Source organism: Mytilus edulis, chromosome 12 (assembly GCF_963676685.1).
Source record: "Mytilus edulis chromosome 12, xbMytEdul2.2, whole genome shotgun sequence".
Classification (NCBI taxonomy): Eukaryota; Metazoa; Mollusca; class Bivalvia; order Mytilida; family Mytilidae; genus Mytilus; species Mytilus edulis.
In genome coordinates this window covers 9,293,577-9,306,966 of record NC_092355.1, presented here as the reverse complement: position 1 = coordinate 9,306,966, position 13,390 = coordinate 9,293,577, and the positions used below count along the sequence as shown (strand labels likewise).

Genomic DNA, 13,390 nt, shown 5'->3' with positions numbered 1-13,390 from the left:
CCAGGATTATCTAGTTATTAATTTGTAGAATGCTGCATCAGCAGAAACCATTCACTTGCCCTAATTCTAAGGTTGACTGGGATATAGCAATATGGTAAAAAGTTTTAACAAAAATACCCAAGGTAAATTCAAGAAGGAGAAAGTCCATAAAACCTGACAAAATCAAACACTCCACTATATCAATAAAGTGAATTGAAAATACCAAACTCTAAGGTTAATTCAATTTCGAGCTGCGCCATCAGAGCATGTTACGCCCATCATATTTCAAAGAATAAAGATCAATTACTTCTCATAGTCATATTAAAAATTTATGTAGATATGAACAATTCACTATCACAAAAAGGGCTAAAATAAGCATTTTCTTGGTTTTCGCACTACAACTTAAGTTTAAGTAAAAAGAAATCTATGAAATTTTGACACAAGGTTTATGACCACAAAAGGAAGGTTGGGTTTGATTTTGGGAGTTTTTGGTTCTAACAGTTTAGGAATTAGGGGCCAAAAAAGGGCCCAAATAAGCATTAAGCTTGGTTTTCGCACAATAACTTTAGTATAAGTAAATAGAAATCAATGAAATTTAAACACAAGGTTTATGACCATAAAAGGAAGGTTGGGATTGATTTTGGGAGTTGAGGTCCCAACAGTTTAGGATTAAGGGGCCCAAAGGGTCCAAAATTGAACTTTGTTTGATTTCATCAAAAATTGAATAATTGGGGTTCTTTGATATGCCGAATCTAACTGTGTATGTAGATTCTTAATTTTTGGTCCCGTTTTCAAATTGGTCTACATTAAGGTCCAAAAGGTCCAAAATTAAACTAAGTTTGATTTTAACAAAAATTGAATCCTTGGGGTTCTTTGATATGCTGAATCTAAAAATGTACTTAGATTTTTGATTATGGGCCCAGTTGTCAAGTTGGTCCAAATCGGGGTCCAAAATTAAACTTTGTTTGATTTCATCAAAAATTGAATAATTGGGGTTCTTTGATATGCCAAATCTAACTGTGTACTATGTAAATTCTTAATTTTTGGTCCTGTTTTCAAATTGGTCTACATTAAAGTCCAAAGGGTCCAAATTTAAACTAAGTTTGATTTTAACAAAAATTGAATTCTTGGGCTTTTTTGATATGCTGAATCTAAACATGTACTTAGATATTTGATTATGGGCCCAGTTTTCAAGTTGTTTCAAATCAGGATCCAAAATTATAATATTAAGTATTGTGCAATAGCAAGAAATTTTCAATTGCACAGTATTCAGCAATAGCAAGAAATCTTCAATTGCACAGTATTGTGCAATAGCAAGAAATTTTCGATTGCACAGTATTGCGCAATAGCAAGAAATCTTCAATTGCAAAGTATTGTGCAATAGCAAATATTTTCAATTGCACAGTATTGCGCAATAGCAAGAAATATCTAATTGCACAATATTGTGCAATAGCAAGAAATTTTCAATTTGAGTTATCTTTCTTTGTCCAGAATAGTAGTTGAATCAACTGAAATCATTGTTTTATACAATATACAATGTATATTCACTTTTACTACCAACTGATAAATTAAAACAATCTTTAACATTCAGTGATAACAAGCACTTTCTTTTACATTTTAATATTGTATGATGTATTTAAATGAGTAGTTATTGTTACAAACTCCATTAGAAATTTGAATTGAGATCAGTTTTGGAAAAGGGGAAAGGGGGGGGTGTGAAAAAAAAATTGGGAAGGTTAAATTTTTCTCATTTCAGATTTCATAAATAAAAAGAAAATTTCTTCAAACATTTTTTTGAGAGGATTAATATTCAACAGCATAGTGAATTGCTCAAAGGCAATAACTATATTTTAAGTTCATTAGACCACATTCATTCTGTGTCAAAAACCTATGCTGTGTCAACTATTTAATCACAATCCAAATTTAGAGCTGAATCCAGCTTGAATGTTGTGTCCATACTTGCCCCAACCGTTCAGGGTTCAACCTCTACGGTCGTATAAAGCTGCGCCCTGCGGAGCATCTGGTTTATGTATGAAACCCTCTAACTTGGAAACATAAAATCTAAATTTCATAAAAATCAAAAAGGCGCTCACGTCAATAATTACAAAAACTTCACCAAAGTTTTTATGCAAAGTGATTAAGGCGTTTCTGACTTTCTACAAAAGAACATGATCGGTTATACCTGGTTTTATAACCAAATACACATACTTTTCCTTCTTTTTTGGCAACAAAATTTTAAAAGCTGTGAATGTTATTTGCCTCTTTGGTTGTAAAATATGAACATGTTGTGCTGTCTTTGAACGAGGCACCAACTTTGAAGGGGAAATTTTGTATTTTAAAGTCTTTGTGAATAAATACATGTGATTCACATCAAATTTTTAATAAAAATAATATTGAAGATTAAAGTTTATGGCGTTAATACAAAATTTAATCCTGGTACCTATGATGAGTTTATTCTGAACATATTGTAGAAAAATAATGACAAAAGATCAATTCTGCTTTTTAGCTGTTCTATGAAAAAAATTCACGATTGCATATTCATAATATTAAACGAGAATACCTCATTTTATGTTTCGCTTCTCTTCCTTCCAATATAAATTAATCATCATGCCTCTGTGTTCTATAAGTACCATGTCATCTATTCTTATGATTACTCAGTTTAGGTTATTTTGGGAGAAAGACGAAAATAAAGGCGTCCGGATATTGTTTCCGTTTTCAGACCAACTTTTAAGTCCTACAAGACTTCCGGTTTTAAACTTGTACATACATTTTCATATGAGTATTCGGGGACAGGGCAATAATTTCCGCGAGTCTGAGTCTCTATATAGTATAGAAAAGATCGCCGTGGAGTAGAAAATTAAAATTGATAGTTGATAGCACTTTATTTATAATATACGTTTGTTCATAGCATACAGACATATAAATGAAATTTAACCAAAAAAACCAAGAAAATAACGAACTTGGGGAAAAGGGGGAGGGCTTAAAAAAATTGTCCTGTATCCCAGTACCCATAAAGAGTCTCAATATAATATAGCAGTGATTGTCGTGGAGGAGAATCTTAGAAATGATAGTTAATAGTAAATACACTTTATTCATAATATACGTCTGTTCATAGTATACAGAAACGCGAAAATAATGGAACTTAACAGAAAACAAAAAAAATAACGGACTTTGGAAAAAAAGGAGAGGGCTTAACTTGAAAATAATATCTTGTCTGCCAGTACCTACGAATTTTGATACCTTTTCTGAAATTCTCCAGATATAAAATCTTTTACAAACATTCTCCCTACAACAGTTTAAAATACTTTCAATCAGGCTTAAAATACCCGCGTTTTCGCGGATGTGTTCTAGTAAGTAAATTAAAATTTAAAGTACATACAAAAACTTTTAAAATAAAAAAAAAACAAAATGAGTAACAGATGTAAAATGAAGATTATTAAAGACAAAGCTTGTTTCTTTTGTTGGATGTTATCTATATGCTGGTATTTTGTGGTATATTTCTATCTTAAACATCTAACCCATATTCATTTTTTTTATATGAATTATCATAGGCAAAATAATATACAAATTTCAACAGTAATCATTGTTAAGCAGTGTAAATGCTTAAATGATTTTTCAATAAATTTATAACTCTTATAGCATGGAGGGTTGTTGTGATAAAAATGTCTCTATTTCTGATGGTTTCCCTGATAAATAATTGACCAAGTCTAAACAGTTTTCTAGTTCTTTATCATCTGTAAGATTATTTTGATTGTTTTCACATCATCTTTGTTTCCAAGAGAATCTTGAGGATTGGGACTTTCAGTGCTTTCCAAATTACAGGTTTCTTGATCAGATTCAGAATCTTCCCAGATCTGGCTTTCACACTTGTCTCTCATATCATGCATTTGATCAATCAACCTAAAATTAAGACTCAAAGAGTCCAGTACATCGTTACTGCATATTTCCAGGTCGTTGCTTGCACTGTTGTCATTTGAATCTGCACAATTCTATAAATATAAAATAGAAATATTTTCTACTGACAGAACTTTATTTTTTAAATACCATTATAAACAAAATCCATATATATATATATATATATATCTATTCTTTATCATAGACTTTCATATTTTATTGTTAATACTTATTCCTGTGAATTGATATATGTTGTAAAGCACTGTGACTAAGGGGGATTTGAATAGTTTAATGTGCTGTTATAAAAACTGTATGATAATATATTTATATTTACGTTTATCAAGTTATATGATCGTTGGAGATCTTTGGAGGTCATCTCAAAAGTTAATTAGATGAAAAACTTATACACGAAATGTTGATACATATTATTTGGTCAATGTATAGTTTTTTGTTAATTTTAGACTATAAATTGGACAGCTTATGCCCCTTTAAGCTACTAATGAACCTGTATTATTCAAATATACCTGATAATGTTTTGTTTTCTGCTGTTTCTTTACAGCTTCACTTTCCTCAGAAAGTTTTATTTTCTGAAAAATAATAATATTGTAAATCTTTAGTTTTGAGATAAGAAATATAATTGTGTTTTTTTAATAATGGAAGTAATGCATCACAAAATCTTGACTTTGTTTTTACTTTCTTTTGAAATCCAAATATTTGGTACATTTTCTATGATATTATGGGACTCTAATATCTTTTAATATTTTACAAAATACATATTATCAATCCTAAAATTTTCCATAGACCAAATAACAATTAACTGCTTTAATAATTACCTTTAATGTTGAAGCTCCAGAATCTCCATTTCCAAGATTATCCACAATGTTGTCATTTTACTTTACAGAATCTGACAAAATCTGATGACTGGTTGGTCGGGGTGCCGACAATAGTTTGAGTTTCTTGATATGCATTTGTTGCAGATAAAACTGCTCCCTGACACTCTAAACAAGAGGTTTCAGGATCATTGTTTTTATCCTTCACTGAAAATAGCTTGTCTTTAGAAGAAAATTCTGTTTGATTGTCAGATTCATAATCAGACAGAAATTGAAAAATTTCAGGAGGTATAAAGCTGTCATCTTTGTTTTCTTGGTTATGTGTTGTACCTGATGATCCAATGATTGGTTTTTCCTCCTGATTTAGTTGATTTGGATGAATTGTGATACACTGTATATGAAGAAAAGCATTATTGATAGGAATGATATAATTACAACTCATGAGATCTGTATCTTGTGAGTTTTTTTTGTGATTTTTATTGTTATATGAGGCCTTGCATCAGTTCTACCATTTGCATTCTTTAAAACACGTTCAGCCTGTTCATCAACTGACTCTGTTGTTTGCCACTGGTTTAGAATTGCATAAACTTCCCTTGAAAATAAACCTTCTTCATGCATATACTGTAAAGCATTTTCCAGTTTCGCCACATTTGATTGTAAAATATATTCCCTACATAAACTACCTTTATATTTAATTTTGTCTTCTGTGTTTGTAGAATTGCACATAGTTTTGAATGCATCAATTATTACTTTAAGATTCATTGGAATTTTCATATGTGGAAGTTGTAGAAAAGTAGTAAGAAGTTTGCTATGAGGACAAGTCTTGTTGACATTTCCCCCGGTTGTATGGGTTCTGGTGCTGGGTGGTTCCATATTCCATCACATTTTTCTGCAAGATCTTTTCCTCTACTCAGTCTACAAAGTTTACTGATCAAATCACGGATGATTTCAGCTACCATTTCTGCCTGCTTCTTTTGTCTCTGGTCATTGTTTAATAAATGTTCTGTTTCCATTTTATCCAAATAGTGTTCTCAAAGCTTACTTTAATATCTTTCAAGCTTTTAACCTCATATTCTAGATGTACAAGTAATAGGTTTAAAATAGCGGACTTAGCATTGTCAGTTCCAATTCGTAAAACGTGCACTTTATGTAACATTTGGGTCATTTTGTGACTCCATGCGGTTATTTCACATTGATATTTTTTAGGTATAACTATGTTTTTCTTTACTAAACATTCCAATAAACATGTCAGGATAACTTCATCTGATAACGTTTTGCCTTGAGTATTTTAAGTGTCATGAAATGGTTTGTTATAGGGCCAATGGTCTGGTTTTCTTCGCCATAGGTTTTTAGGCTTTGACTGAGTTGGTATTTTCCAGTAAAGTTTTAAAAGGATAGAATTTATGTCTTGAAGCCACTTCCTTTCTTGTTCAGAGTTGTGCCCCAACTGCTTTCTTCTCCATGTAGGTCCTGGGTAAACCTCAATGTCCCCTGAACGCCATAGGAGATACAAGCTTGCCATGTGGTATTCATATTTTAGTGCCAAGTACTTTTTCCGTTTTGCTGATTTATGTCCTAGAGCTGTAACTAATAGAAGAAGTATAAATAGTATCAACAGCTTTACATGTTCTGATTGCATTTCTGCCTCATTTCCATCTTCAGGTCCTTTCATATTAAACTTGTAAGCTTTTTTATCCTGTACCCTTCATTGTTCCACATTGTGTCTATTTTATGACATGATTTACAACAGTTATGTAATACTATTCGTCTACTGCTATCATTATAATTGATTTTCTTCTTCCAATCTATCAATCGGTGAAGGTTTTGAACCATGAAATTTTGATACAATTGGTAATCTTTATGTTTGATCAATATTTCACAGTTCAACAGTATTAATTTAAGTTGCAGGTGTGGATATATCCTCCCATTAGTAGACCTCAAATCTTCAAATCTTACTGACAAATTCATCATATTATTTTGCTCACTATATTGCATCAAGGTCTCATAACAGTGTTCTGATTGCAACATAGTCAGTAGAAATGATAGGTCTCTTTGGATCCAAACTTTGAATAGTTTAAGAAATGATAAATTAAAGTTTAATACACTTAAGAGAAATATGCAAGATTTAGACATCGTTGCATTATCTTTCCTTCTTTTCATTTCATTGATCATTAACATGACCAAAAGTGCATTTTTAACAATGAATACTTTGTATTGTTTATATTTCTCCTGCTGGATTAGTTTTCCACCGACGCATAATTTAAGCAGACGTTCATAGTATGGATCTATCTCTTTAATACATAAGTCCTCTTCTGATACCATTGACATCCTGATCATAAGTTGGTCAAGGTAATCATTATAGATATGGTATAAATCTGATTCTGACTTCTTTGCTTATTGTTTTTTTAGTTCCAGTAGTACCCATGACTTTTTTTCGTCTTGACCTGATACAGAGAACACATGAAAGACGTGTAATAATGTTGTAATTGATTCGGTGTGTTCACTAAAGCCTGGCATGATGTAAAAATTCTGTTTCAGTAATTCCTGTTCACATATTTCTAGTTCATCTCTCATTGTTGAAAGTGAGATTGACTCTTTAATAAATCTCCTCCAAATTCCTTCATACGTATCAATTAATTCTGATAAAGAACATTGAGAAACATGTGGTCTTTGAATCATAACTATATCAGATAATCCTTGTAGTCTAGTGAACGGAAGGTTCATTAAAGGACATGTGTGATCTGGTGGACCATACTGTTATAACTTTTATGTAGGAATGGTTAACTTTTACTTCATAGATGTGTTTTGTTTTACATATTTGTGAAAAGATTCAGATTACATTGAATGCATGTCTGTATTCCTGAAATAAAAAGATTTTTATAGGTTTAGCATTGTTTTGGAATGCTTTACCTTAGATACATGTGAGATAATGTATATTTGTTGTTGAATACTGCATGGCATGGTAACCTGTAATGTATATATCTGTATCCTTTATTCTGTAATGGGTAGTTGTTTCATTGAGAAACCATACCACATCTCTTTATTTTAGAATCTGAATTGGAGATCAGTTTTGCCTCAGAGAGTTGATACTTTAGTTTTTAATCATTTATCAATCTATAAACGGACAGTTATAAAGTATAACCTGTTAAAATAATGCATCTAGATGAGCATTTCCTTCTCAAATTGTAAAAAAAAATTTGACTAACATCGACATTGGTTGAATTTTGAGTCAGAATTTATATTTTAAGTACATTTGAACTTGAAATTATGCTATGGGGTATTTTGAAACATGTAGCTACTCCGGTAAACCAAAGACCAATTAAGTGCATTTACTAAAAGAGATGTTTAAGCCTTTTTTATTAAAAATTATAGATAACTTCCATTTCTGATATAATATGGTATAATACTCAATAGCTGGAATAGGAAACTTTCATAATGTTACCACATATTTATGAAATGGATTTTTCAAATGTTTATAACAAACTCCCCTGGTTTGTATCTATTTCCTATGTCCATTCCTGTATAGAAAATATAGGTTACATGATGAAAAAAATTTATACATCATTCTTTCCCAAGTGTCAAAATTCTTCCTTAGACAATATCTTGAAGACTAACCATGTATTAACTAGTAGTCCTAACTACATTTCAACAGTTTTGAATCGATGAGGCACAAAGAAGGGAACTGTATAATAAATGACTGCTGTTTATATAAAATTTAAATGTCATAATTTACCGTAAGCAATTCTAATTATAGGATAGGGGAGTCCAAGAATCTATTTAAATTTTTGGGTTAAACAATACAGACTACATGGAAATATTTGTTTGTTACTACAAGGAGGTTTTTGAAGAGAACAATAATTAAAGATAATTGCTGTACAAATTTTTAACTTTGTAATATGTCTTTTAACCATATATAAAGTTCTCTAAAAGTAAGAGATTTGATGTGATAGGCAATGAGCCAACTCTCTAAAAGAGTCCAAATAACATCAATATATTTTTATAGGTCAATGTTGGGCCTTCAATAATTAGCGAAACCTATACTATATAGTGAGCTAGAAAAGCTGTATCATGCTAGAGGAATTAAGTTAAAATAAATTTCCTAATCAACCAAGGTTTAACTGAAAATAATAGTTAATATAAAAAGAAGATGAGGTATGATTGCCAACTTCCCACAAGAGCCCAAAATGTCACAGAAATTAACAACCATAGGTTACCCTACGGCCTTCAACAATGAACAAAGCCCATACCGCATAGTCAGCTATAAAAGGCCCCGAAATGACAATGTAAAACAATTCAAACGACCAGTCCTGAATTAGTGGTTCTATACCTTATGATTCAATTTTACACTCATTTCAAATGAAAAGTCCTAAGACATTATCTTCCTGTCCAAATTCTGCTTTGCTCAAGGATCTGGTTTTACTGTTATAAGTGCAGTTTAATGAATAACAGAATAACCAAAAAAAAAATTAAGGGTTCCTTACCAAATGGCAAAATCAAAAGCTTAAACACTTAAAATGATTGGAAAACAAAATATTCGTATTGAGTAAATTACACTGCGCTTCAGTTCATGCTTTATTAACTCTTTATTCCAATTCCGTTCTTAGTTGATCTGCAAGTGTAAAAATTCTGTAAGGAATGCATGGAAAGTATTGTGTGTTTCCTTTCAAAATAAGGTCATTATGATTAGCATTGACTTTGTTTGAATCAGTGGCTGTTCTTCAACTTCATACTCGATTAGACTTTTAATTAAACTTTTTTTATGTAAGCATCACTGACAAGTCCTAAGTAGACACAATATGTGGATGAAGTAAAACATTATTTGCCTATTAAATATTTGAACTTGAAATGTGATGATTTGAATACCTTTTAATGTCATCATTATCACATATCTTTCTGTCTGTTTTACCTTGAAATTTCTATAATCAATTATTTTTATTTTGAAGTTGATAAACAAACCAATATCATTAATTTTTATACACTGAATCAAACCAGAGGAATGAAGATGACATAATTTTTCCAATCAACCAATGTTTTTATTGTTAATTTTAGCTAAGTCTCCCAACAGAACCATGAAAATTCTATGAACCAGTATTTGATATAGCGATTGCTTGAGGAGTATTGATTGGGGCTGTAATAGACAATTTTAAGTACTGAAAGCCATAATAACAGCCTGATCTTGGGCACAAAGAAGGGAAGTGTATTAATATACAGTTTAAATGTCATAATATATCTCTTGACCTAATTTTACCTTTTGAGTTAAACAATTCTATTTGTAGAATATGGAAAGTGCAAAGAATCTATTTAAATCCTTGGGTTAAACAATTAAGGCCACAAGAAAATATTTTTATTCGCAACTACAAGGAGGATTTTGAAGAGAATTATAAAGGATATTTGCTGTACACATTTTCTATATGTTTTCAAACCCTCTACTAAATTGTCTAAACATAAGGAGATTTGGTGTGATTGTCATTGAGATAACTCTATATTCCAAATGACAATGAATATGCATCAATATGTCACTGTCGTGACTGTAGGACCTTCACCAATTTGTTTTAAATGTTGGGTTTTTTAAATCAACTCTGCACATTAAAATGTTGGTTTTGTTTTTGCTTTCACATAACAGTTTATTCAACGCCATCTTCATTTCTCAAAATATTTTTTTTAATATTTTATTTTCATATATCCCCTCTGACATAATCTTTCCAAATTCTTATTATTTTCATTACTCTTAACATACAATTTTACATTCATTTCAAATGAAAGATCTTGAGACTTTTTTTTCTGTCAAAAATTCTGCCTTTTCTCAATGGTTTGGTTGTAAGTTTAACTGTTATAAGTGCAGAAGAATGAAAAGCCAAAAAAAAAATTGAAAGTCAAATGACAAAATCAAAAGCTCAAACATATCAAAAGAATGGAAGACAACTGTCATATTGAAGGGTCTTATTTAATTGACTACTTACATGACAACTGTCTATTATTGCAGGTAGGGACATTCACACCTGTAGAAGATTATCTGGCATTGGTGAACAGAAAAGATGTGGATAAATTTGATGAAGGTAAGTTGAAGGTCATACAGGTTTATCTAGTAGATAATATTTCACATGCATAAGACAAAGATTTTACATAAGCCTTAGTTCAGATTATAAGTGGCAGATGACACCAAAAGGTTCATAATATGTCAAAGACAAACTGATACACCATTGAAAAAAGTGTTTAACCACAAAAAGTCTTGAAAACCCAACATAGAAAAACTAAAGACTGGCGAACACTGTCAAAACCCAGGAGTGATGACAGATGCTTTTGAAGGCTATGCAGATCCTGCTCCAACATACCATGTTCTCGACCTGAATATTTGTTTAGTTTGTCCGGACTTCATCCATCAATAATTACATTATATGTATATTTCATCATAATATGTTAATTTGATTGGTTAACAGTTATCTTCCATCATTTTGAATCAACTTCCATTTCAAAATAATAAATGTAACATTCATGATGACACGAGTTTTGACAATAAAGTGTTCAGGTAAATAAAAGAAAAAACTTGATAGCAATTGTGTTTTCATGATCCTAGCCACAAAATGATATTATAAGTATTGAATGGTTCTTTTAGTAAATTTATAGGGTTGTAAACGTGTTTACCATGCACACATTTTTAAAAGCACTTTCGCACTTCATATAAAATGTACTTAGGTCATCCCTTAAACCCCCTAATAAATAACAAAAAGAAGCATTCAATTCTTGATTATTATTATCATTGCTATCAGATAAACAATGTTTAAGCTATGCTTACTGAATTATATTCCACCCGCCATCCAATGTAGTCTATAAACCTTCACCATCCTTTATACATTATATTACAGCTAGTAAACAGATGCAGAAGAGAATACAACAAATAGTAACCGATTTCTTTTGGAGCTCAGTTCTACCCAAAAGCCATTGATTGCTTGAAGACATTGAGAAATCAGTTTATTAAGGTCAGTGATGAATTAATTGTAACTTATGTTTTGGTCCTTAACCACAACACGAAAAAGTTTTGTTAGATGTCTGCAATGTTACATTCTCATTTTGCCTATTGGGATATAAGAAAAGTCACATCAATTTCTTCACTGTTTCGAAATCTAATACACATAGATTCTTACATTGATACCAGTGGATTACCGGAATTGTCCAATCGAGATAGTTAAATTATGATTATCAATTTTAAAGTCCGAGCCTTGGATTTAATTTAACTATCGAGATTAGATAAATCTGATAATCCAAGAGTAACTATGTAAGAATCTGTTTCTCTAATGATTAAACATTTTCATTATTTTGTTCAATGAAAATCCCACTTTGGGTGCCTTCCACATTCCACAAAGTTGTCAATTTCATTAACATTATATTTTGATTCATCCATGTAGCTGATAAAGGTTATGACCCTTAAAATCAACCAATAATATTCTGAGATCACTTGCAACCACACTTTTATTTTCTTATACAATGGGTTCAGGAAGGGTTTATTTTCCATAGAATTAGAGAAATAAAACTCCATAACATACATCAACATAATTTGTTTTATAAATTGTATTTATTTATACAATCATTAAGTTTACCCATTATTCATTTGTTAAACAATAGAATGATGTTTTTAAAATAACTATAGATTGTTTACTTTGTTTGATGTAGATCTTTTGGCCACATCATATATTCAAAAAGCTCTTCTGAAATTTTTCATTACATCTCCTTCGTCTCAATGTATCTTCTCCCCTTGATATATGTAAATGTTTCTTCATTCTTGTCTTGTTTTGGAAAAAAGTGGTAAAATTTTATCACAATATTAGTTTTGCATTTTATTAAAAAAAGCAAGAAGGGATTTCTGGGATGACATAATTACAGGTATGTTGTTATTTATCTATATACTTGGTAAAGACAAGTTGAACAAACAGCACAATTAGAAGTTAAAGTGCTTCATTGTTTCAATACTGTAAATTCAGAAATTAATGCGTGGATTTATTATTGCAATTTTGTTATTTTAGACTAAAGTATCATTTAAATGTTTGCTATATTGAGAAAAATCATGTTGAATTCATATACAAAATTTCAATATGCGAGTTTAAATTATTTCGACTATAACCTTGTTGCTTTTTTTGCCATAATAAAAACATTGCCATAATTTCTGAATTTACAGTAATCATTTCAACTCACAGCGGATATGTTTGTTTTGAGAAATCTTTTTTTGAATGAGGATAAATGCTTTTTCTACAGACTTTATTTCATTCTTTTATCATGTCTTCATTCAGTCCTTCAGGAAATTTGTAAATTGCTTTATAATTACCTTTAACCCAAAAATTCCTCTAAAAATAGTAGCCAATGAATAATAAATTAACAATGTCTAATAAAATTGAAAAAAAAGGAATTGAAAGAAATAGCACTTAAAGAATAATATTAATGAAATTACAATGTATGATAATAAAATATCATATAAACTTTAAGGAAGTATTTCCAACATTGTAGAAAATCTTTCCTTAATAACCAATCTTAATAAAAACCAAAAGAGTGAAGAAAGCAATGACAGTGTAGAAGAAGGGAAGAAATTCACAGAAGATGAAGAAGACGATAAACCAAAGACAGAAGCTGATGATGACACAGAAGACATGGTATGTAGGATATGTTACGGTCGGTTTAATAAGATGGGAAGAGGGAGT

General features: G+C 30.6%; 1 protein-coding gene across 1 annotated transcript in view; it reads left to right on the top strand.

Annotated features, from left to right (window-relative positions):
• The window catches only part of LOC139499667 (X-ray repair cross-complementing protein 5-like), a 99,864-nt gene extending 88,184 nt beyond the window's left edge, over positions 1-11,680 (top strand). Inside the window, exons 17-18 of the mRNA XM_071288419.1 lie at positions 10,687-10,759; positions 11,567-11,680. Of these exons, the coding sequence (XP_071144520.1) occupies positions 10,687-10,759; positions 11,567-11,646 (153 nt within the window). The 3' untranslated portion in view covers positions 11,647-11,680. The remainder of the gene's footprint in view (positions 1-10,686; positions 10,760-11,566) is intronic.
• The last annotated feature ends 1,710 nt before the right edge of the window (positions 11,681-13,390 follow it).